The sequence below is a fragment of the Sander lucioperca genome, chromosome 15 (assembly GCF_008315115.2).
Source record: "Sander lucioperca isolate FBNREF2018 chromosome 15, SLUC_FBN_1.2, whole genome shotgun sequence".
Taxonomy (NCBI): Eukaryota; Metazoa; Chordata; class Actinopteri; order Perciformes; family Percidae; genus Sander; species Sander lucioperca.
Window position 1 is genome coordinate 32,615,274 of NC_050187.1, and position 24,171 is coordinate 32,639,444.

The 24,171-nt window shown below is 41.9% G+C and overlaps 1 protein-coding gene and 1 long non-coding RNA gene across 3 annotated transcripts in view; one reads left to right on the forward strand and one right to left on the reverse strand.

Moving 5' to 3' along the window:
• LOC118493208 lies at positions 1-22,565 on the reverse strand. The gene is made up of 3 exons (XR_004895197.1): positions 22,555-22,565; positions 17,241-17,244; positions 1-139 (listed from the first exon to the last, which is right to left on the reverse strand). It is a non-coding gene; the product is annotated as an uncharacterized LOC118493208 (long non-coding RNA).
• The window catches only part of LOC116061689 (protein kinase C epsilon type-like), a 104,362-nt gene that overhangs the window by 23,525 nt on the left and 56,666 nt on the right, over positions 1-24,171 (forward strand). For both annotated transcript variants that reach the window (XM_031316004.2, XM_031316005.2), the window contains exon 2: positions 21,675-21,738. In XM_031316004.2, coding sequence (XP_031171864.1) covers positions 21,675-21,738 — 64 coding nt within the window. The remainder of the gene's footprint in view (positions 1-21,674; positions 21,739-24,171) is intronic.

Here is a 24,171-nt window from a genome sequence, read left to right on the forward strand (position 1 = left end):
CTTTACTCTGCTGCGTCAGTCACCATGGTGGCATCCAACGGAGCACAGCGGCGGTGTAAAACAGGATCATCATCTGCGCATGCGCGGACATCTTGCGCACGTCGGATCGTGCAGGCAGCACAGATCGCGTACCCGCAGTCTGCATTACCAACAGCCGCCTGAGCTAAACAGTTCACATCACCTGCAAAACTCATTCACAGCAAACACAACTCTTCACACCCGTCTCAAAACAGGCTCAGTGCAGCCAAACACTGTGAACAATCCTCACTGAGACACCACACACTGTCACTCAGAACACACTGAGAGCACACACACTAGCGTCAAACACCAATACAGAAATTTTCTCATCTTTACAGTTTGAACAATTGTTTTTTTTTTTTTTTTTATTCAAGTTTTTTTTGTATTTTTTTATGCAGTCGGAACAATAATCTTAAACGTTGTACAATAGTAATACAACATATATGAGAATCAAATAAAGATTCCTTTTCCCAGGTCCATAGTGCCACCAATCCCATACCCCCCCCCCCCGACAGGTCTTACATGTCGCACATAACATAAACGCACAAACATACAAACAATAACTGAGCAATCAAATTAAGTGAACATAAAAAAAGAAAGAAAATAATAAAGGAAGAAATAAAAGAAATAAAATGATTATATAAACAACAAAGGGGGGGGGGGGGGGGGACAATGGAGTCAAAAGTAGTTGTGGGTGAATGCACACCCTAATCAGGGAAGTGTTTGTAGCTCATTGAAATAAGTAATAAAAGAGTTCCAGCATTTGAAAAAGTTCTCAGTATTTCCCTCTGAGAGTGAATTCCACCTTCTCTAATTTTAGAAAGAAAATAAGGTCTTTCAGCCACAGGGACAAAGAGGGGGACTGTGAGGATTTCCAGGAGGAGAATAGGATCCTTGGCCTTGCCTGCAGAGAAGCAAAGGCAACAACATCTGACTGTCTTCTATTAAGAAGCTGTGGGACCGGTGTAACACCAAAGATAGCTAATATCTGGATGTGGTTCTAATTGGGCTTGAAGAATTACAGTTTGAACAGTTCGAGTGACTTCACACCACTCAATAGTTTCTTTAAAGAAAAGATAAAGATTTTATAATATACCAATTTTTACGTAAGGTAAACAAGAAGGAATGGAAATCAGCAGTTTGCTTCGATATAGTATTTTGTCTCTAGTAATTTATGGAATTACTGGGAAAAAAAAACTAAAGGTACATAACAGTAACAAAGAATAGTGTGACTGATCCTGTTTCTCTCCAGCATCACACGGCAAGTTTTTTTCATCACATTGGATGTCTGCATCATCTCTAAATACAAATGACGAATGATGATGATGATGAATGGTGTTCCCATTGCTTTCACCTCCATTACTTTCTGAAAACCAGTAAGAATGCAGTTTTACTATAGTAAAGGTATAGTGTTTTTCACATTTTTATTATAGCTGTGTATATAACCTCAGGCATCTTACCTGGACAAGTTGGTATCTTTGCTCTTTTACCTGTTGCTCTCAAACGGTACTGTGAATAACTGTTTGTATACGAAAAAAGGCTTAAAAGATAGATTATAAAGACAGTTGCGTTCGTGTTTACATTCGGGCGCCATCTTAGAAAACAGTCATGAGCAGTCGAATCACGAACGCTGTGTTTGAACTATGTTACTGGTTACTGGTTGCACGGCGTTCGTGGTTGGACTGCTCATGACTGTTTTCTAAGATGGCGCCCGAATGTAAACACGAACGCTACTGTCTTTATAATCTATCTTTTTAATAAACTGTCTGTACACTTACAAAGTTCTCAGTGCTTCGGTTTACATGTAGGGACCCTCATTATGCTACCGTTGAAGTGTGGTGCTATTTTAAGCCTTATTAGTGGTACAGAAATAGTGATTTACCAAGTTCCCCGAAAGCTAGCGTTAGCAGCTAACCACCAGTTTGCGGTAGCTTGTTTAAAGCTAGAGATGCATTCGATTAGCATGAAAACATGTCCCAGAGAACGTTCGACTCTGTACAAATATGTTATTAACCCCGGAATTGTCCTTTAACATGATCTCATTGTATTTACATACCTATTCAGTAGATGCACATTGTCACTTAACACACGTCGTTTGAAGTTCTACCAAGTTTTAAAAAATGTAAATGTCTAAATACAGGCAGCCAGAACTTTGCACCTATAAAATAGTCTATAATTGGCAAAAATTGAGATTTAATACTGTAACTATCTGATCAAAGAGATCACATATCTGACTACTAGATACCAGATTTCCTTACTTGATACTTTTTGATACCCAGTACTCGGACACACGTGAAGTGGGTGCCGAAACATCGTCAAGGTTCAATCCTCAGGTTAAAAGACATACAGCATGTTCACGTCTGTGGTCATATGAGCAGATTTAGTCAGTAAGTGACTTGTACTAAAGATTCAAGATAATTCTGCGCATTCACAATTTTTCTTCTTTCAATTCTTTTCCCCTTGATGTCTGTCTGTATCGGTCCTGTAGCTGTAGGTCTCTGTGAGCATACAGGCAGCCACATGACTGCAGCTTGACTAAGGCTCATGTGATACTGTAGAAAGCTTTGGGACAGCGCTCTGTGAGTGTGTGTGTGTGTGTGTGTGTGTGTGTGTGTGTGTGTGTGTGTGTGTGTGTCTGTGTGTGTGTGTGTGTGTGTGTCTGTGTTTGTGTGTGTGTGTGTGTGTGTGTGTGTGTGTGTGTGTGCGTGTGTGTGTGTGTGTGTGTGTGTGTGTGTGTGTGTGTCCGAGGAATGCTCCTGAGTGTGATTCAGGTTCAGATGAAGCTCATTAAGGCCCTTTTGACAGCATGTGACGTTAATGATTGAATCAGAGATATAAAAGAGTTTAAAAAAATCCTTAAAGGAGCCCAAACATGTCCACAGACATGTCTTTTTCGGTGTCACCTGATGACCTTGTTGCCATGGATACCATCCAAACAACAGAATAAACAACACAAACAGAATATTTACACTGGAGGCGGGTCGCCTCTCGCCGAGGCTTTCCTTCACTCCCACCCCCCGACTGATAAACATGCAGCTGCAGTTTTAACCGTGCGGCAGAGCTAACGCTAATAATTTCAGCATGTTATTAACCTGTGTACACTGTGCGGTCTGACATGAAGTACAGATACAACTCTGCATCAAAAAACACACACACATTTTCTGTTGATATTGTACTTAAGTATTGAACTTTTCAATGAATTTGCCAGGCTCCAGTGTTGTAGTACTCAATAAAAACAACGACCAGAATCGGTGCTAGCAAACTGGAGTAGCTGCAGCTACGTCCAGAGCTCCCAGTTAGCTAAAACGGCAGTTGTGGGGGCATGTTCTAAAGAGTGCCTTTGTACCTCTTAACAGACACAAAATGCAATTAAAATGTCTGTGCAACATGAACAGGGCCCTTACGTGCCAACAAGAGGCATTTTCAACTCAGACATTGTTTAAATTCACTACCCTGTCTCTATCCTGCCGGTAGCTAGCTCGCCCTGCTAGCTGCTAGCTGCCGTGTGTTCAGCCAGGCTTCTGTGATAATCATCACGCAGCAGTTCCGTGTGTATTTGTAGCTCATCCATTTTGTGTGCGATCAATCTGGCGTTGGTGAGTAGGAGTCTTGGCAGTGGAGGTCTGTGTGGTAGTTCCCTTAGCTGGGCTAGCAGTCCCGCCCGGCATCCTTGCTTCTGCATTCTCTCCCGTCCCCGCCTTCGTCGCCTGCCGCGGCCGACAACAATCCAGTGAGTGCCCGGTGGTCTGGTTATGTCCTCCAGAGGACAGGTCATGCCTTCGCGGTGAAAACTTGAAGTTTATTCCCCCTCAAAAATAGGTAATTGAGCACTGTAGTGGAACGACCATATCAGTGACTATGTCACTACATGGAAACGGGCCAAATTATGTCTGTGGCTTGCACAGTGATAGCGTTAGAGAAGGCTAGCTGTAGTCTTGCGCTAAAGTCCCGTGGGAATTCAGTTGTAGCAGGGAAAGGTAAACAGTAGTGTGCAGATGGGAGCGTAGTGTGTGAAGACTGAAGATCGTAGGTGTTTACAAGGGAAGAAGCTTGGAGTAAGAATAACGAGACTACAGTTAGCCTTCTCTAACGCTATTACTGTGCAAGCCACAGAGACATCATTTGGGCAGTTTCGTTGGTCTTCAGTAATTGATGCTAGCCGGCTACATGCAGCTGCACTTAAAGAAACACTTCACCGTTCACAATGACAATTTGTATATGAATTACTCAACAAGCGTTGCCTTGAATTCTTGTTTTGTCGTATGCTTCCATGGTAAATGGAGACTCAAGTAACAGAGAAAGTTATTGATTCGTAAACTGAAGTGAACAGCGGCAAACGACAGCAAACTTATCTCGAAACATCCGTTTACAAACTCTTTCACAGAACTCGGGCAGTATAATCCAAGTCTCATTTTTCCGGCCGTATGCTCAGTACTTCCCAAACACATGCGTTTTTTCTGCTAAAACCTAACTGTTTACAACACTTCCACAAACAGTGGAACGCACTGACGAGAAGCGCGCCTGCGCAGGCTTCTCAGGCGAATAGCAGAAGTGTTTTGGGTTTTGTAAACGTACCGATTAATAGGCTGTGTGTCATCATGTGGTGTGTTCAAGGCCTTTGGTGCAGGGCCAGCTGTGCTCTGCGGTGTGCTGTTCATAAAGGCCAAACGGATATAAATCTTTAAGGAGAAATAATGGTCCACTAATGCCTCAGGTATGTTTTGAGTTAGTGCTGGGGGAAGGGCAATATAATACACTGTGTGTGTGTGTGTGTGTAAAATAACCTAGAGACAATTTGTTTTTTTTAGACATAACAAAATGTAAGGAGATCACAGTGTACAAGAGAACTGGCAAAAGACCCATGATATGGGCTGACGAGTGTATGTGTGTGTGTGTGTGTGTGTGTGTGTGTGTGTGTGTGTGTGTGTGGAGTAGAAGCAGATGGGTGTGTGGGCGGTCTCTTCCTCTCTCCTCCACTCATGCTGAGAGTGAGCGAGCAATAAATATGACTATAATGAATGAGTATTATAAGGGAGATGAACGTATAGAGTGCAGTTGTCTCTCTCGTCTGCTTCCTCCTGCTCTCTACATACAGATTATCCAGTCAGCAGTGAGTGGAGCGAGAGTCTTAATGAACTGTTTGTTGTTGTCATTTTCTTGGTTTCATGGCCGTCCACAAACATTTAGAATTATGGCTCAATTCTTTCCGTTTCCACAGCTTCCCTCTCCCCCTTCTCCCTCCTCATAGGTGTCATCAAACCTTGCCATGAGTTAGTTAGAGGTTAATATCTCTCCTTCATCTCTGCTTCTCTCTCTCTCTCTCTCTCTCTCTTCGGTTATTCCAGGCGACGAGCTCTATCTCCATCTGTGTGAGTGAAACCACAGGGGAACACTAACTGCCGCTTTTTTTGCACAGATGCATCTTCAAACTCACAGTTCATACAACTATTTGTAGAGAGGATCCCATACTGTAGATGATCAGGACAAGTTATTTTGTGCCACAGTTGTATCATGCATGAATTATTTCGTTGATCTAATTGGCTGGATTGCAGTTTCTAAAATGTTAGACTGTAAAATTCACAGGCATCAGTATTTTCCCTCAGTTTGTGGAAGACTCAGGGGCGCATATTTGGCGAGGGGTTTAGGCCTCCTTCCTAAAGAAAATGTTACATTTTGCAATTAAAAAGAATACATAATAATACATATTATGTCTCTTTGGGGGATTTTGCATGTCTTTGTAGTCGGTTTGTGTCCCTTTGTGGTAGTTTTACGTCCCTTTTTCACATCATTTGGACCGTTATTATCACCATATCTGTGTCTAAACGCAGATAATAAATAAATAACAAAAAAATCTAAAGACAAAACTAAGCTTGCTAAAGTAGTGCAACTACAATCAGATCTGAGAAAAGTATTTTAGTTACATTCATTTGGCTTAGGTGCTGCACATAAACCTTACAGTGGCAGGGAAAACCCTGGGTATGGTCTAAAAAGTAAAGAGCCATAGGTCTAGGTGGAATAAGCAGCAAACTGGGACTGGGACCGAAACATACTAGGGGCTGTATCTTGCACCCGGCGCAGAGCAGCGCAAAGCCCGACGCAAGTGTCTTTGCTAGTTTAAGACCGACCCAGTTGTCAATTTCCCGTCCAGCACCCACGTCGTTTAAATAGCAAAATGCACCTGCGCCCATCTGTGCTGGTCTTACAGGGAGGTGTGTTCAGGTGCATTCTTGGCTTATTGCTATCTTGAGGCAGCGGGAAGCGATCGCGCCATTGACCAACAAAAACCTGGTCTAAAGTCAATAGCGCAGCATTTCATTGTTATTTTAACAGCAAATTAGTAAAATGCACCTAGGCTTATGCACAGCGCACGCACACTATGCTTGTTACACACACACAGGGAAGCGCAGCAGCACACAAACATGCAAAAGATTACAAATAAAAATATCACGGTGCAAATCCTCCATCATAACAGCAATGCTCCAAGGTCCAAACGCGCCTGGCTTTTAAATGGAATGGGAGATGACACTCTGATTGGTTGATTGCATGTTACGCCCAAAACACACCTATGATTAATGAAGACACTAAGTACAACCCTTTTGAACCATGCGCACGGAGCCTTTTTTCCGCCGTCAAACTAGCAAAAGTGGATTTGGACACGCCCTAAACGCACCTGCACCAGGCGCTTCATGCCGTGCGCTTAGATCATTAAAATAAGGGCCTAAGTCACTAAACCCTTTTTAAACCATTTAGAATATTTTTACTGTTTTACCTTGACTGTCAGACAGCCCTTTCCAACAGGGAACTGAAGCCATCATCTCTGCTCTCTTCGGCCCTCCATTGGTTAGATTGTTTGTGGGATTTTGGTGAATCCGAACTAACCCTCTTAAAAAAACACAGAAGTAACAAAATAACACAAACTAATTAACCGGGACCAGCATCTCCCGTGTTCTGCGAGGTGAAATGACTGTTTTTGTTAAAGAAGTCTGCTAAAGGGATGAAATACACTGACTATGGATAAGTACTTCATACAACCCTACTTCACGTGTGTGTTTGTGTGTGTGTGTGTGTGTGTGTGTGTGTGTGGCACCATAGCTGGCCTGGTCACAATGCTGCAGCATCACTTACTCAACAGGGACAAATTAGGTATAGACAGACACGGCTAAACAGGAGGACAGGCATGAGTGGCTGCCGACAGTGTGTGTGTGTGTGTGTGTGTGTGTGTGTGTGTGTGTGTTTGTGTGTGTGTGTGTGTGTGTGTCTGTGTCCATGTTTGCTGCATCTCAATATTTATTTATTTGTGTCCATTAGTTCATCATAAACTGACTGTAACAACTGTAAGAGGTATTCATTTGCATGCATTCCTGCTGCATACTGTGGGGTATTTCAAAGTACACTCAGCAGTGTGTGTATCAGTCAGTTTCTCTCTCTGCATGCGTAGAGACTCTACATCTGTCCTTCTATTGTTATGAGGACTTTTTATGATTTTTAGCTCCGGAGAGTGAAGAAATTTTTGGAATGTGAGGACAGTTTGTTCAGTCCTCGCTTCTTTAAAGGCTACTGTTTAAGTGTTAAGACTTGGTCTCATTCTGTGATTTACACAAAATGAGACCTACTGTAAGTACTACTTAGTCTGTAAAAAGTGTAGGGCTGGATCCGAATATTCAACTATTCAGATATTGGTTCATTGGGTAGGTATTCGATTTTCAATTTTCAAGTGCGGTCAGAAATATCGAGATCTATAAACGATCTTACGGAAAACAATAATTGTGAAATATAAAGTCTATTTGTGCTACATTGGGTGTAAATAACAGCAGGACATAACACAAATGAGCCATGTATAAGATAAGATATACTTTATTGTTGGAAATTTGTTTTTTGACTCTGTCCGTTCTGCAGCTTTACAAAGACAACACAAAATAAAGGAAATAAGCATATCTCAACACATACTCTCATGCAACACAAAACATGCTTTCATATACAGAACCTTAGACAGGTACCTATATAGTAAACGCATTAACTCCTTTCAGTGGCAGTTTTTAATTGAACAACCCTGTACGTATTGCACAAAATGACACAATGCACTGACATAATGCACAACCCAAATAGCCTACGTATTGCACAACTAACATATTGCACAACCCCAATAGCCTACATATTGCGCAAATGACACATTTCCACATAACCTATGCAGTACACAATGACATATTGAACAATCCAACAGCCCATGTATTGCACCACAACATTGCATAACCCCAATAACCTACTTATTGCACGATGACATAGTGCACAACCCAGCCAGCCTAAATGTTAGTGTTGATAAACTTAATGGACATAGGCACAAATGAGTGTTTATATCGGTTTAGCCTGCATTTAGGAACCCTGAATCTTCTACCAGAGGGTAAAAGCTGAAATTCAGGGTGAAGTATGTGGGTCGGATCAGAAACTATTTTTTGTGCTGGTCTTAAAGGACAATTCCGGCGCAAAACGAACCTAGGGGTTAATAACAGATGTGTACCCACTCTGTCGCTCTCTGGGACATGTTTTCATGCTAATTGAATGTGTTTGTAACTTGAAAACAAGCTAGCGCGGACCACTGATTAGCTTACAATGCTAGTATTCGGGGCACAGGGAAAGTAAAAACAAATCACTATTTATACCACTAAAAAGGCTCAAAATATCACCAAACTTCAACGGTAGCATAATGAGGGTCTCTAAATGTTAACCGAAGCATTGAGAACTTTGTAAGTGTACAGACAGTTTATTGAAAAGATAGATTATAAAGACACTCGCGTTCATGTTTACATGCGGCCGCCATCTTGAAAACCAGTCATGACTTACAGCTGGCGATGCAAACTAAAATCAAAAGCAATTTGCTCAATATATCTGAAATAGTTGCATAAATAACGATTTGTTTTTACTTTCCCTGTGCCCCGAAAACTAGCGTTGTAAGCTAATCAGCGGTCCACGCTAGCTTCTTTCAAGCTACAAACACATTGGATTAGCATGAAAACATGTCCCAGAGAGCGACAGAGTGGGTACACATCTGTTATTAACCCCTAGGTTCGTTTTGCGCCGGAATTGTCCTTTAAGAGACACTCCCACCACCAGTTGACTATGGACAATACTGGAGTACTTCTTGGTATCAAACCTAAATACGTTTTTGGTACCAACAGAAATGTGGAGTATCAAAGATTGTCTCTTGCTTCTTTACTTCTTCTGTTTAGGACGATTATAATTACAATTGTGCATACTTTAGACTTCAATTGACGCAGGCAAAGTTCTTGTATCATTTCGGTATCCGTACCATAAGTCAGATGTTTTGTGTATTGAAAAATCTTCAAACGATGCCCAGCCTGAAAAAGGGGGTTCGGGGTTAGAAAAGCTGTCTCATGAGGCACAGTTTCAATGAGGGTCCTCACAAGTGTAGCAGTTCAAATGTGTGTGTGTCTGTGAAGGGTCTGCAGTGTGTCACTCCACAGAGGCCGTGTGCTCTCTGTCACTGAGGACAGATGAAACACAATGTCTTCTCTGTTCTTTCTCTCTCACTCTCTCTCTCTCTCTCTCTCTCTCTCTGTCTCTCTCTCTCTCTCTCTGTCTCTCTCTCTCTCTCTCTGTCTCTCTCTCTCTTTGTCTCTTTCTCTTTGGTGGTGTTTTGATCCTTTGTTTTTTTTTCTTCACTACGTCGATGCAATTGCTGCTACAGTGCAATTTGAAATTGCTGTTCATAGTGCTGGGTATCGTTCAAAAATATTCAATACCGGTACCGATACCAATAGCGGGACTTCGATACCGGAACCTAAACGATACCTTTTTTCAATATCAATTTTATAAAACAAAACAAAATTACCACATTACGGCACAAATCTTTTTCTTTATTTTTTCAGCTCCTACTACGTGAGCCGTCTGTGCGTTACGTAGAGTTTTTCCTGCGGGTCTCTACGACGTGTAACGTTAGACCGCCAATTAGGCCTGGGCAATATATCGATATTATATCGATATCTTCTTAGATTTTGGATATCGTAATATCGTGATGTGCCATAAGTGTTGTCTTTTTCTGGTTTTAAAGGCTGCATTACAGTAAAGTGATGTACTTTTCTGAACTTACCAGACTGTTCTAGCTGTTCTATTATTTGCCTTTACCCACTTAGACATTATGTCCACATTACTGATGATTATTTATCTAAAATCTAAGTGTGAATATATTTTATTAGAGCACCAATTGTCAACCCTAGAGTATCGTCGCAGTATCGATATCGAGGTATTTGGTCATGAATATGGTGATATCCGATTTTCTCCCTATCGCCCAGCCCTACCGCCAATCACAAGCCTTATCAGATCTTGGTAGAAGCATGCTGATTGGCTCACTGATGCTGATGAGATTGAATCCGTAGGTATTGAAATTGGGTATCGTAATAGTCCCACTTTGCCAGACCTCCATCCACAGCGCAGCCGGCATTTCTTTAAACCAATCACAATCGTCTTGGGCGGCGCTAAGCTCCGCACGGAGGCACGGTGCCGCTGCAAAATAGCCTCGGGAAGGAACTTGTTTTGGTGGAACGTGTGTACGTTCAAAAGTAGTTTTAGTCGTGCAACAGAAAACTCAGATTGGACAGATAGTCTAGCTAGCTGTCTGGATTTACCCTGCAGAGATCTGAGGAGCAGTTAACCATAGTCCTCAGAAATCCACCGGAGTTTAGAACGCCAACACAAAGAAAGAGGAAGGTAACGGACATCAGTGAAAAGACATGCATCCGGCGGAATTTCCTGCGGCACCAGAGCAATCCCCGATGTGGAACGTCGCGGATATAGACTAGCTATTGAATGACGAGGCATTTTTCAATTATCGATATTTTAGAAGCAATTCAGTCGGTGCCCTAAAAAGTATTGAATTCAGTCCATAGCCTTAGCTGTTCATGTGTCAAACCGTCTTTTTACAGATTTCATTTTCAGATTGTTTCTGTTAGAGCTGGTTGATATGGAGAAAATGAGATATCACGATGGATATTTGTTTCCACAGGAACAATAATAATAAAACACATAAGCAATAGTAACAAAAACGGTGTTTGTTGTTTTAAGCCCCCAACGTCGTCTTCCAGGCAGCGCTGCCTGGAAAGCACTAGGATTAGGCAATGGTTAGGGTTAGGTGCCTTGAAGTCAACGGTCGCAGCGCTGCCTTGAAGTCGACGTTGGGGGCTTAAAACACCATCGAGCAACAAAAACAGCGAGGAGGTTACAGGAAGTAGTCTATGTTGCAGGTAAATCACAGGTTACAGGAATTCAGGTTCAGGAGACTCCTTGTAAAATAATGGAGGATGAATCCAGTACAAGATAATTTAGGTAGGGCTGCCAGACATTGTAGAACTGATGTGTTTTGGTAAGATTTTCCAAAGTAACTAGATCAAACTTTACACTGACCCTTATAGTAACAGAATGGCCTTTACATCACTAGCAGCAAAAGTAAGAATGGTCTAAAACATTTTGCTAGCTACAGTAGTTATATATATATATATATATATATATACATATAGTTATATATACATATAGTTATATTGCTACTTGGGAGGCTTAGGATTGGTCTATTAACTGTCAGAAAATTGTGAAAAATGTGGACCAGTGTTTCCCGAAGCACAAGATGACGTCCTCAAATGTCTTGTTTTGTCCACAACTCAAAGATATTCAGTTTCCTGTCACAGAGGAGAGAAGAAACTAGAAGATATTAATATTTATAGGCTGGAATCAGCACATTTTTCCTTTCTCTGGATAAAAAATGACTTAAGCCGATGAATTGATTTATTAAAATAGTTGATGATTAATTTAACAGTTGACAACTAATCGATTAATCTTTGCAGCTCTAATAGCATTTTAGACCGATACTTGTGTACTTGTGTTTTTTTTGAAACAATGATTTTATTGATTTTTTTTTTTTTATTGCAATTACAATTCCCCATAGTATGTATAGTGCTTAACTGGATTGCTTTTGTTGGCGTACAGATGGCTATCTTTTTGGCCTAACTCCAACTATCCTCCCATGTCTCCTCATCAACCGTCACTGACAGCTCCTTCTCCCATCCACCTTAAATCCTCGCTGGATTAGTAGGAGACATGCCAGCTATTACATGGATCGACATTCTTTACTCTAACCTGGGCATTGTCTGCCCAATAGATGAGAAGTGAGTCTAAAAAATTTGTGTGTGTGTGTGTGTGTGTGTGTGTGTGTGTGTGTGTGTGTGTTTACAGTGAATCTGAGCCAAGAGTTCAACAAAGTCATGTGCTTTCACTTGAACCTTAACAGACTGTGGGCGTGTTTGTGTATAGTGTGCGCCACTGTGTGTGTGCGCCACTGTGTGTGTGTGTGTGTGTGTGTGTGTGTGTGTGTGTGTGTGTGCGCGCGTGTACGTATGTATGTATGTAAATGTATATATGTGTGTTTGTGTGTGTTTGAGACAGAGCTGGCAGGTGTGGACAGGACTCATCAACACTTGCTGAAGGACCTTTATTTTTAGGCAAGGACCTTTCCACACACACACACACACACACACACACACACACACACACACACACACACAGTAAGGTGCATTAAATCAAGTGCTCCTTCTTCACAAGTGGACTGTTCACAGACCAATCACAGGTGGATTTTCAGAGACACCAAACATGTTTACTACACAAACAGAGTAGAGTGTAACTGCATGTTCTGGGTGGGGGGGGACCAAACATTTTATTTTGGTTACATCAGTCACAGCCCGACTCTTAGACAAGAAACTTGAGAGACAACGAGAGTAGGCTGCTAAAGAAAAGCACTTCATTTGAACAATCAAATAATAATAATCAAAAACAACATCACACAACTTTACCAATATAACTAAACAGAGAATAAAAAAAGAAATTGGCTAAATGCCATGCACGCCCGCAGCGAACTGCTGAAAACAGGAGCCAAAAACAGCACCCCGACCCAGGTGATATTATTATTCATGACTATTTAATTTCATTAGTCTTTGGCTTTAAAATTACATATTTCATATGAGGAATAGCATGATTTAAAACAGGGTTGTGTAGCTATTAGTTACATTCAGTGTAGTGTTGATTTAAGTATTCTTTCTACACAGATGGATGTAAGTACCGGTGATAAATAATCACGGCATTTCAGTATTGAACAGAATGACTGACACACACACACACACACACACACACACACACACGGCTTCAGATACATTAGGGCGAATGGATGGAAACCTGCTCAATTGAGTTAAAGCCTGCAATTTAATTTGCCTTTGTGTGTTTCTGTGTGTGTGTGTGTGTGTGTGTGTGTGTGTGTGTGTGTGTGTGTGTGTGTGTTTTCCCCGTAAATGAGCGTACAGTTCAGGATGTTCTCAAAAAAGGTAAATAAACTAAATTTGGCTTTGACTTTCCTCTTAAATATACAGCACAATATGCACACACACACACACACACACACACACACACACACACACACACACACAGTTTACCACCTGAAGAAGACTGTGTGTTTGAAGCAAATGGAATTTGTGGAAACGCATCGGCTTACTGTGCACGTCATTTGTGTTATTATTTGATATTACGTTATGTGATATTACTGTGGATATCCTGGTCAAGTTTACCAAGCAAATAGGGAGGATGAGGTTTCATTTTGACTAGGGATGCACCAAACCTAGATTTTTGGCGTTCAACCGAATACCGAACCCACTGGTTAAGGTTCTGCCGAACCCCGAACCGAATCCTCGTCCCATCCTCAGTCCATTAACACAGTAAACTCATTAATGAAGTAAACAGTGACTGTCCTTCCTTTGCCGTACCTGAAGTTGCTGCATTTTGGCTGCTGTCTGTAGATTCCTTCATGCACAACTCGTATTCTTTCAGATGTTTCATACCAAATGTTGTAACAGCGGTGATGTTGTGTATAGTTTAGGGTCCTCGCCACCACCAGACAAATCGGCATTGCAAATTGAACATGTAGCTGGACTTGAGTGGTCTTCTTTTGACTGAAAGTACTGCCAAACTACACTTTTTCTGCTCACGAGTTCCATTTCCACTTTCTCACAGCCTACTGCATTGAACGCTCCACCTACGTAAACACCTTCCCGTAATCAACGACGGCGTCGTTACGTCGACTAGCGTAGCGCGCGTAGTGCAAGCGTAGAGTCAAAGAGTATAGAAGTAACAAGAGACACAACTCAATAGAACGTTGTGTTGCGTTCAGTCCAAGATGGCGGAGCTGCTGCTCGGTCATGGGTGCGTTTGTTGCAATGGAACGTTCTATTGAGTTTCACCTCTTGTTACTTCTATACTCTTTGACAAGAGGAGAAACTCAACACAATGTTCTATTGAGTTTTGCCTCTTGTTACTTCTCTTTGGTAGAGTTCGGATCAGTGGAAAAAAAATTCTAAGGTTCGGCAGAACCCGAACTCCATCGAAAAAGCCCGAACCCAAACCCAAACTCTGGGTTTGGTGCATCCCTAATTTTGACCCAGAATGAAAAAAAGCTGCGCGGTCGACGGGAAGACAACACAAGGGTTAAGAGGCACCGTAATGCGGCATCGAAATCCACGTTGCTATTCGGTCTGGTAGATACCGGTCGTTATTACCACGTTATATTAGCAGCAGGTTTCAGTACCCAACCCTATACCCAGCCCTAATGTCAACTGTAGCCTTGTAACAACTTTTTGGCCAGAGCCAGAGTTGACACGAGGCGGCGCCACAGTCGGCCTTCGTCGCGACTATTTCTTTGCCGTCTGCCTGGTGTGTCAGCACCTTAATGCAAATGTGCAGTGCGCCCCACCATGCAAAGTGAACCCCTTTTTGACCTATGCACTGGGTAGGCAACTTTCATTTCAATGAATGGGCACCATTTTTAGAACACAGTATGGTTTAAACCAGCTCAGTGGGCCAAAGAATGTAATGCTTACATCCGAAACCACACACATCTTCAGTCACACACATCTTCCTACGTCCTCCACTGTTTCAGAGTGCTCTTCCTGTGACCTTTGACCTCAGTGTGCATACAGCCATCAGCTCTCAGATGAACAGGGAGGAGGAGTCAAATTAGCTAAGCGCATCCGCCATGTGTATGAGTATTAACACACGGCGGCAACAACAGTCGTGGACACATACGCACACTGAAGGGTCTTTTCCTTCCACCGGCGCCTCTATATTTAGTGACATCTGCACCTGTGAGTCTGAGCACGCTCAGTAGGCAGCTGAAGAATGGAGGGCTGAGACCTCAGAGGAATGGAGGTGCTGTGTTTGTGTGTGTGTGTGTGTGTGTGTGTGTGTGTGTGTGTGTGTGTGTGTTAGGGCAGCACAGTAAATATCTATATATATATATATATATATATATATATATATAGTTTTTTATCTTCATCGCGATATCAACTGAAAAATATATCATATATATATATATATATATATATATGGCGCCATAGGAGCGACGCGTTCCTGGGAGAGGCTTACCCCCTTGGGAAAAACCAACTGCTAAAGTGAGTCGTACAAAACCTTTCTTTTTAGTAAACTCTGTGTACACAAACAATGTTCTCAATGCTGGAGTTCATGTGTAGAGCCCCTGGTGATACTTGGAGCAAAGGCTCATGTCGAGCCTTCTTAGTGTTTTAAAAATAGTGATTTTGATGTGATCATAGTAGTGCCCCTAGCTCTCCCATTCAAAAGGCCATTTGACGGAAAACGAAAATACGGTCAGTCTTAAAAGTGGCACTTCCGTCCTAATTATGCTTTTAAACTAAAGTTTGACTCGGGTACATTCACAAAAAGACCCTAGGTTGCATTTTGGCGAGAGTTACGCCTTTAAGACATACTCTTTTGGCCATTGGTTCCCAACGTTTTTTGGACTGGCTATTTGTGATTCCTCGTTGTGATCAGTTAGCTAAAGAGTCATTGCTCCCTCTCCGATGTATGTATTTGATATGTTTTGATATAGCAACGAACAAACATAACTTTATGTTGCAGATGTTTCCTTACTGCTCTCCTATCCTGATAATTTGAACATTCAACATGTTTTATTCAAGCCAAAAACAATGAGCCCTAGCAGCACTCCTTCACGTATAATCAGAATGTCACTCCCTTTCCAGAAAACATTGTTTTATTCAGCCCAATTTTACATTGCAGAAACAAAACACTCCACTAGTACAATTGTTGATGCGCCTACTCTTGTTCTCTACATATCTGACAGTAAGACAATGCTATGCCTTTCTTTGATTGAAGCTGGTGACAAAAACAGCCCCCATTTCAACAGTGTTCAAGTCATTTTCTGTTATCAAACCCTGGAAACAGAAACTGTGTCCTCCCCCTCCTCTGCCAGACTCATGGTAATATTCTGCCATCCTCATCTGTCCATCTGCCACAACGACTTCCTTCCTTCCTGTCCTTCTTGTAGAAAATGCAGATGGATGGCAATATTTATCCTGTTAAACCTCAGAATGCTCTCAGTGTTCTGTCCCGCTTGATAACAAAGATCCATTACAGGATTTTTTTTAGCAGTGGGGGCAGGTCTGTCCAAACACCCCCCCCCCCCACTTCGCTGCAACACAAACAAATATATATATTACACTGAGTCACTTAACGTTTTAATGTTTCCAGATGTTTGATATCAGGACGATGAGCTGCCAGAACTGACTAGTTAGAACGGACCCACGGCGGTGACGTTTTTGGTGGAGCTGTTTGTTTAATAGTCGACTCGGAAGAAAGCGAAACAATAAACTCCATCAACACAACAGTATGTGGAGTTAAACTGGACGGGCCCAATAACCTCTGAATAGTTCTACTTGTTGTTAAATTGCAATGTGAGTGGCAGCCAACAGGGGGTGCATAATGTCGGCAGGATCATTTAAAAGGCAAACGCGACTACATTGTGCGTCTGCCCTATTTCTGATAGCGTGGCGGCAAAAATTTTGCCATGGCGGGCCGCCACTACAAAATCCAACAACAACAACAACAATGTGGCGTTCCTGGAACAAGCAAACACTGGATGTGAAAAGACAGTGTGTTAACATTAAAAAGAAGTAATTGCAGGCAGGGTGCTCCCCACTCCTCCTCCGCCCCTGCACTTTCACAGTGGAACAAGCCAACAAACTTTCTCTGTCCTCCCCCTCATCCTTCTCTCTCTCTCTCTCTCTCTCTCTCTCTCTCTCTCTCTCTCTCTCTCTCTCTCTCTCTCTCTCTCTCTAGCTCTCTGCTTTCTATCTCCTACTGTATACATTACTGAACCCACGCCTCTTTGCCTTCACTGCACAAAGTCTTCACTTAGTACAGTTCACTCGGTGTGTGTGTGTGTGTGTGTGTGTGTGCGCAAAAGGGGGGATTATGGATGCTGTGGGTGGTGCAAGCTGATGTTAGAAACTCTGTGAGCCCCTGGTCGATGCCCACTTGCTTTCATTAGATAAGCTTGCATGCACTCAGGCATGCTCACACACACACACACACACACACACACACACACACACACATACACTTTGCTGTATACACCAGCGCGTGCAGACACTCAATAGATCTTCACTCCCTTAAGATTCTCTCTCACCTAAACACATTCTGACTCCAGTGTGTGTGTGTGTGTGTGTGTGTGTGTGTGTGTGTGTGTGTGTGTGAGGTGTATATATGATGTGTGAGTGTGTGCAACAGGATATGTGTCAACCTTGAGTTCGCTGAGTCCCACACCACAGTGTGTTTTTCTGTTTCCTCCAACTTTCTCTCTTCTATACCTTACCACATTACCGCCGCGTTGCACAGTGACACTGTGAGATTTCGGCCAAGCAGGATGTTACCATCCCACAGTTTCCCCACAGTCTGGCAACAACACCTTTGTGTTGGCGGCGAGTGGGTAGATTTTTCTAATATCAACACGTAGCACATTATGGAAAATGTATGCAAAGTCATATCAATCAGTTTTCTGACATTCGATTAGCATGTAAACATGTCCCAGAGAACGGTCGAGTGGGTACACATCTGTTATTAACCCCTAGGTTCGTTTTGCGCCGGAATTGTCCTTTAAAGCAAGGCATGGCAGCTATGTTTGGACAGCACATCTCAAACACAGAGATAATTCAAAGTGTTTTAAAACAATAAGGGAGAATAAAATAACTGAAGATAGAATAATCATTTTTAAATTAGATTAAATAACATGCCAGTTTGTAATGTTTCCAGTCAGGATGCTTTCTATTGCTCCTCTGTAAAAAAAATTAATAATTTGGCAGGGGACTTTCCTTAACTATCTGTTTCCAAACTTTGAACACTGATAATGGACCTTTTTCACAGCAGACATTTTGACTTGTCATAGTAGGAAAAGCACAGCTGAAATTGATAACCTTAACGATGGCGCAATTCCATCAAGTGTCCCAGTAAGCTATTTCAGTGAGTCAGCATGCACAATACCAGGGCCTCTCCTAAGTGGAATGCAGCCATCATTAACGGTTTTGAATACACTTGTGCTTTTCCTACTATGACATGTCAACATGTCTGCTGTGAAAATGGTCTATACGATTTGTGAATCATCCTTGTAATTCTGAATAACAGCAGAACAGCAATAATACTGTAGGTACCTAGTCATAGAGATGGTATGAGGAAGTACAAACCATTTGGTGGGCATATGTCGACAGAGTTCTCAAGAAAAACCAAAGTCAAATAGTGTGTGGGCTTATCCGGGTGTCTGCTGGTCAACTTCATGTTTTGTAACGTAAATTACGTGACTTCTTTGAAATGATCACAAACTGTTAACACCACATTCCGTGGTGGTGGCAAGGAATGTGTGTAGCCACCACGGAAAACGATGCCAATGTAAAGTCAATGAGAAGATGACATAGCATTAAGAACGACTACGGTAGCGAGTAGTATGAAAGGCCAAAAATCCACATAGGGAGGTTGGTTGGGGGGGTGGATGGGTCAAACAACACAGGACTTTCACCCAGGAGACCGGGGATCGTGTCCCACGTGTCACCTTTCCTAAACCCAACCGTTGCTTTCTTCTTTTACTAAACCCAACCGCCGCTTTCTTCTTTTACTAAACCCAACCGTTGCTTTCTTCTTTTACTAAACCCAACCGCCGCTTTCTTCTTTTACTAAACCCAACCGTTGCTTTCTTCTTTTACTAAACCCAACCGTTGCTTTCTTCTTTTACTAAACCCAACCGCCGCTTTCTTCTTTTACTAAACCCAACCGTCCCGTTGTTGTCCCGCGTGTCATGGAAATGTAAGCCCACCCACGACCTTTTCCTTAACTTAAGGGGTCGTGTTAATTTCACGAAATTCTTCCGTGGGCCCATCACGGAATTTTCAGCGATTCCATAAACTGCCACAGATTTTGAGTTAAGGGGCCGTGTTCATTTCAAAGAATTCTGTGAGATCAGGTCTGACATCTCTGGTGCAGATCACTCTTTATCACATTCACTGAGCCAGTTAGTGACAGAGTCAAGAAGTCTGTTAATGTTCACAAGGCCAAGAAGATTTGTGTTTTATGATTGTATTGTATACATATGTTTTTGTCTTTTTGAAGCACTTTGTGCACCAAAAAAGTGCTATATAAATGAAATCAACTTGAAACTTATGGTCTGGTCTTTCATTTTTAAGAGCTACATAAAAATGTTTGATTTGATGATGATTTGGGTTGAATTCGTTTACAACAAAGATGGCTGCCACTGGAGAATTGAGATGTGTAGATTCCTCCATCGCGTCTGTTATAGACGATATCGACAGCGCATTCATTTTAAAAGAGGAACCGAGAACAGCGATCAAGGCATTTGTCGAACTACGCGTCGCTCAACATACGTCACTCCGTTTCTCTGATTGGTTGTAGGTCTATCCAATTGACTGTAGAGGCATTTTCTTTCCTGGTTCGGTTGAAACACGCCCCATAATCACAGCCCAATGGCGCAGTATCAGACTCATATTCTGACTAGAATCTGAATATGACGACGTCAGGCTACCTGCTTCATTGCAGTTCTTTTATAGCGAATGAAAGGCTTGATCCGACGAAGTAGGTTATTAAATCAAATCGAAGCATTGACGACAATGCTGCAGCCAGTTCTGCCGTTGTTTACTTTTTTCTTCTTCTTCTAGTCCGTAGAAATGGCAAAGTCGATAGCCTTTCCTCATTAGCGCCACCTCTGGTCAGGAGAAGACTGCAACTAGTGTCGCGACCACCACGCGCGAGTGTACAGTTACGGCGTCACATTTGCGCGCGCCAAGTTGGGAACGGCCAGTGTACTGAACGTTTTAACCCTCCTGTTGTCCTCGGGGTCAAACTTGACCCGTTTTTCAAAGTTTCTACGCAAAAAATGGGTTTCTTTTACCCAAATTGCCCCAAAAAAAAACAACACGGTTGGTTCAATACAAAAGTCTTCGCAATATCATTGAATTCTGGATGTTATATTATATTTTACAGCATTGGAAAAAAAGAAAATGATTTAAATGGTTTAAAAACCATTTCCTGACTAAACTCTGACAACAGTCTTCCTCGGATCTTAACTTAATTGTCAATTTTATAATTTCTGCTTTTTAACTAAAAAAAATAGGTATAAAATCATGTAAATGAGGTTTATTGACCATGAGTTTTGAAAAAATAATTGTAAAACTTGCACCACCTGTCTATACCTGTCTATACCTGAATATCGCATTGCACTTTTCTGCTCTTTTTGCACTTCTGGTTGCACGCAAACTGCATTTCGTTGTCTTTGTACTTGTACTCTGCACAATGACAATAAAGTTGAATCTAATTTAATGCTTTGGCTCGTGACACAGTGACAGTGATAACGTTACCCAGTTTAGCTCACCATACATCCAGAGTAGGCTAAGTTACCGTATGCAACACTGGAAATGCAACGGTGCATCTGTAACTTATTCTCTTATTGTAAATGAATGATTATCTGTCAGAGCAAAACATTCATTGCGACTATATGACCTCCCGGTAACGCTGACTCAGCAATCTACAGTGGGTAATACAGCCGCCGTAAAGACCTTTAGGACAGCAGGTGTGGTAAAAACTGCAGTTTTTGTCTAAAGCGGCCGCTAGAATCAACACAAACTGAAATAATAGAATATAGCCACTTTAAATAACAAAATTTAAAGAATAAATTAATAATTATATTTTTTTAAACAAATCCCACTTGAAAATAACAACAAAAATAGAAAGAATATTTTCAAATAAATAACCTAAGAAGACGTAGTGACGTCTGAAGTAGATTACGCCCTGGGCCGCTTTTTGAAAATTGCATCGCGATTCATTTTTTCATCTCAACCGGTTGTAATCTTTACACATTCATATTGATTTTGAACCGATTCTCGATGCATCGTTACGTCCCTAGTCCCCGTCAATGTACTGGGACATGAGCTACAAGAATGAAGCACTTTCAACACAGCAAATACCACTGCATACATATTGTCTGAAGTAATGTTTCTGCACATTTATGTTCTTGCACAATTTGCTATGTAACTTCCATGCTGTAAACAACATGCACACTTGCCTCATCAGACAGCTACAAAAAAAACAGTTAACATCAATTAAAGCTGATTGTTTTTTTACTCACATTTGTACTCTTAACTCTCTCTCCTTGTCTCTTTTTCTATCTCCTTCCCCTTGTCCCTCTGTTACCCTCCTTTGCCTACCTCCTTATCCGGTGTTTTCCATTACCTGTGTGTCTGCAGATTGACCTGGAGCCAGAGGGGAAGGTCTATGTTGTTATTGACCTATCGGGATCTTCCAGTGAAGGTAAGAACCTTTTTCTACACAAAGGCCAGGGTCAACTCAGGGCACTCGAGGCCCGCTAACATGAATGAAACACAAAACCACTGGTGTCTGTTTTCCTTTTCTCCTCCAAAACAGCTTTTATATAACGGTTCACAGAAGTGATAATCTGGTCTCAATAACTCAAAGCGTTCACTTTTTCTCTGGATCGTCTGTCGATGAGGACCGAGACAGCGGGCATAGGCGTAAATCGCGGGGGGTCAGGGGGGTCACCCAATCTAAGGGTTGTCCCCCACCTGAAAAAATCCTTAAAAAACATCCTGTGTATTCTATATAATGTAGTAATATATAACTCAAATAATTGTTAGTAGCAAAAACAATACAAACGGGGCAAAAATTGCGTTTTAAATTTAAAAACATCTTAAGCTCCCCCCTTCCTTGCTTCACAGTGGTTCGGTCCACTTCCTGCTGTCCACACACAAGTATGTTGGAAAGATTTTCCCATGATTCCTCTATGTTAGCGATTTTAACGTTACCTGGCTTGTTGGGTAGCTTGTTGGATAGCTCGTTAGCTAGTTTGCTAATTCCACCCAACATGCTTTCACTGGTTACAGAAAATTAGTTGGCTGGCTAGTTAGCTAGCTTTCATGCTAGGAGGTTCAGTTTCTCAGTTCAGCATCATCTAATGGCTATTAGAGAAAAGAATCACTTCATCCAGTGTGTTTTTTTTTTTTTATAGAAATAGGCGAACATACATAAAACTAAATGTTGATTAGGCAATAACAGAAATAGATTGAATCGAAAATGTACATAAAAGCATGTATGCATATATGAATTTACATACATGCTAATTTACATATTCTGAATGCAACATTTACATTCACACATACATACTGTATTGTACTGAGGCTGATGTCTCTCTTTTGGTGTGTGTGTGTGCGTGCGTGCGTGCGTGCGTGCGTGCGTGCGTGCTACCGGTGGGCGTGCGCTCGTGTCTAAAGTGCCTGTGGTTGCTCAGTAAAAAGCGTTCTTAAAAGTTAAAGCTCCTTGTGTGTTGAGCAAGACTTCCCTGCCGCCTCTTCCTCTTTCTGTCTGCCTCTTTCTTCAAACCAACTACTTACTTAACTATACAACACACTACGTTAAAAGTAGTGCTATTTGTTTAAAAGGATTCTAACTTTCTATTTTTTTTTTTAAATTAGACCTTTCTTTTGTGTGTGTGTGTGTGTGTGTGTGTGTGTGTGTGTGTGTGTGTGTGTGTGTTTCACACTGTGGGCAAGTGAAGTCTTGAGCCAGTCTGTCACTGTGTAATCAACACCACTGCATCAGGAAGTAGACATTGCAAGTTTCCGGTGTATCTGTGTACGTATGATGTCATGCAGTAAGTGCTTTTCAGCTGCAGTTTAACGAGAGCCTCGAGCTGTGATCTAATCTTCTCTTCTGGAAGTCGCTTTCTGTTCACTGTGAATCCAAAACGTTACATTTAAAAAAAGGATCATATCTAGCGATTGCACTGAACCGAAACACATAAAAAGACGCATGTTTCAGAGTTTCTACAACATTTTAAAATTACAGAACACGACAATTCAATTCAATTCAATTCAATTGTATTTATAGTATCAAATCATAACAAGTTATCTCAAGACACTTTACAGATAGAGTAGGTCTAGACCTATAATTTACAAAGACCCAACAATTCCAGTAATTCCCCCGAGAGCAAGCATTTAGTGCGACAGTGGTGAGAAAAACTTCCTTTTAGGGAGAAACCTGGGACAGACCCAGGCTCTTGGTAGGTGGTGTCTGACGGTGCCGGTTCGGGGTGTGATGAATAGTGACAATAATAGTCACAATAAAGATAATGGAACTATGACTAGAAATAGTAGTTGTAGTAGTTCATGGCATAGCAAGGCACTGCAGGGCGTTACAGGACGTAGCAGGGCACTGCAGGGCGTTGCAGGACGTAGCAGGGCACAGCAGAGCATAGCAGGGCATAGCAGGACGTAGCAGGGCACAGCAGAGCATAGCAGGGCGTAGCAGGACGTAGCAGGGCACAGCAGGGCATAGCAGGACATAGCAGGGCACAGCAGAGCATAGCAGGGCGTAGCAGGACGTAGCCGGGCGTAGCAGGACGTAGCAGGGCACAGCATAGCATAGCAGGGCGTAGCAGGACATAGCAGACCTCTTATACTCCACTGTCAACTTTTTCCATACCTATGTCATTCAGGTCACAATATGAAAAATACTATTTAAAAAGATGTTACAATTTTGTGTGATATTGACAATATTTCTCACCCAAAAGTGAACCCACCGACTTTGTGCACAATTATTTAGCAACTTCTTTATTATTTCCTTTGAGTTCAATTTGAAAGCCTGACTTTAAGGAAAGTAACATCCTGGTTTGGACTCATAAGTGAGCCTGGCTGAGCAGTACACAGTACCATCACAGCAGCATTTGCC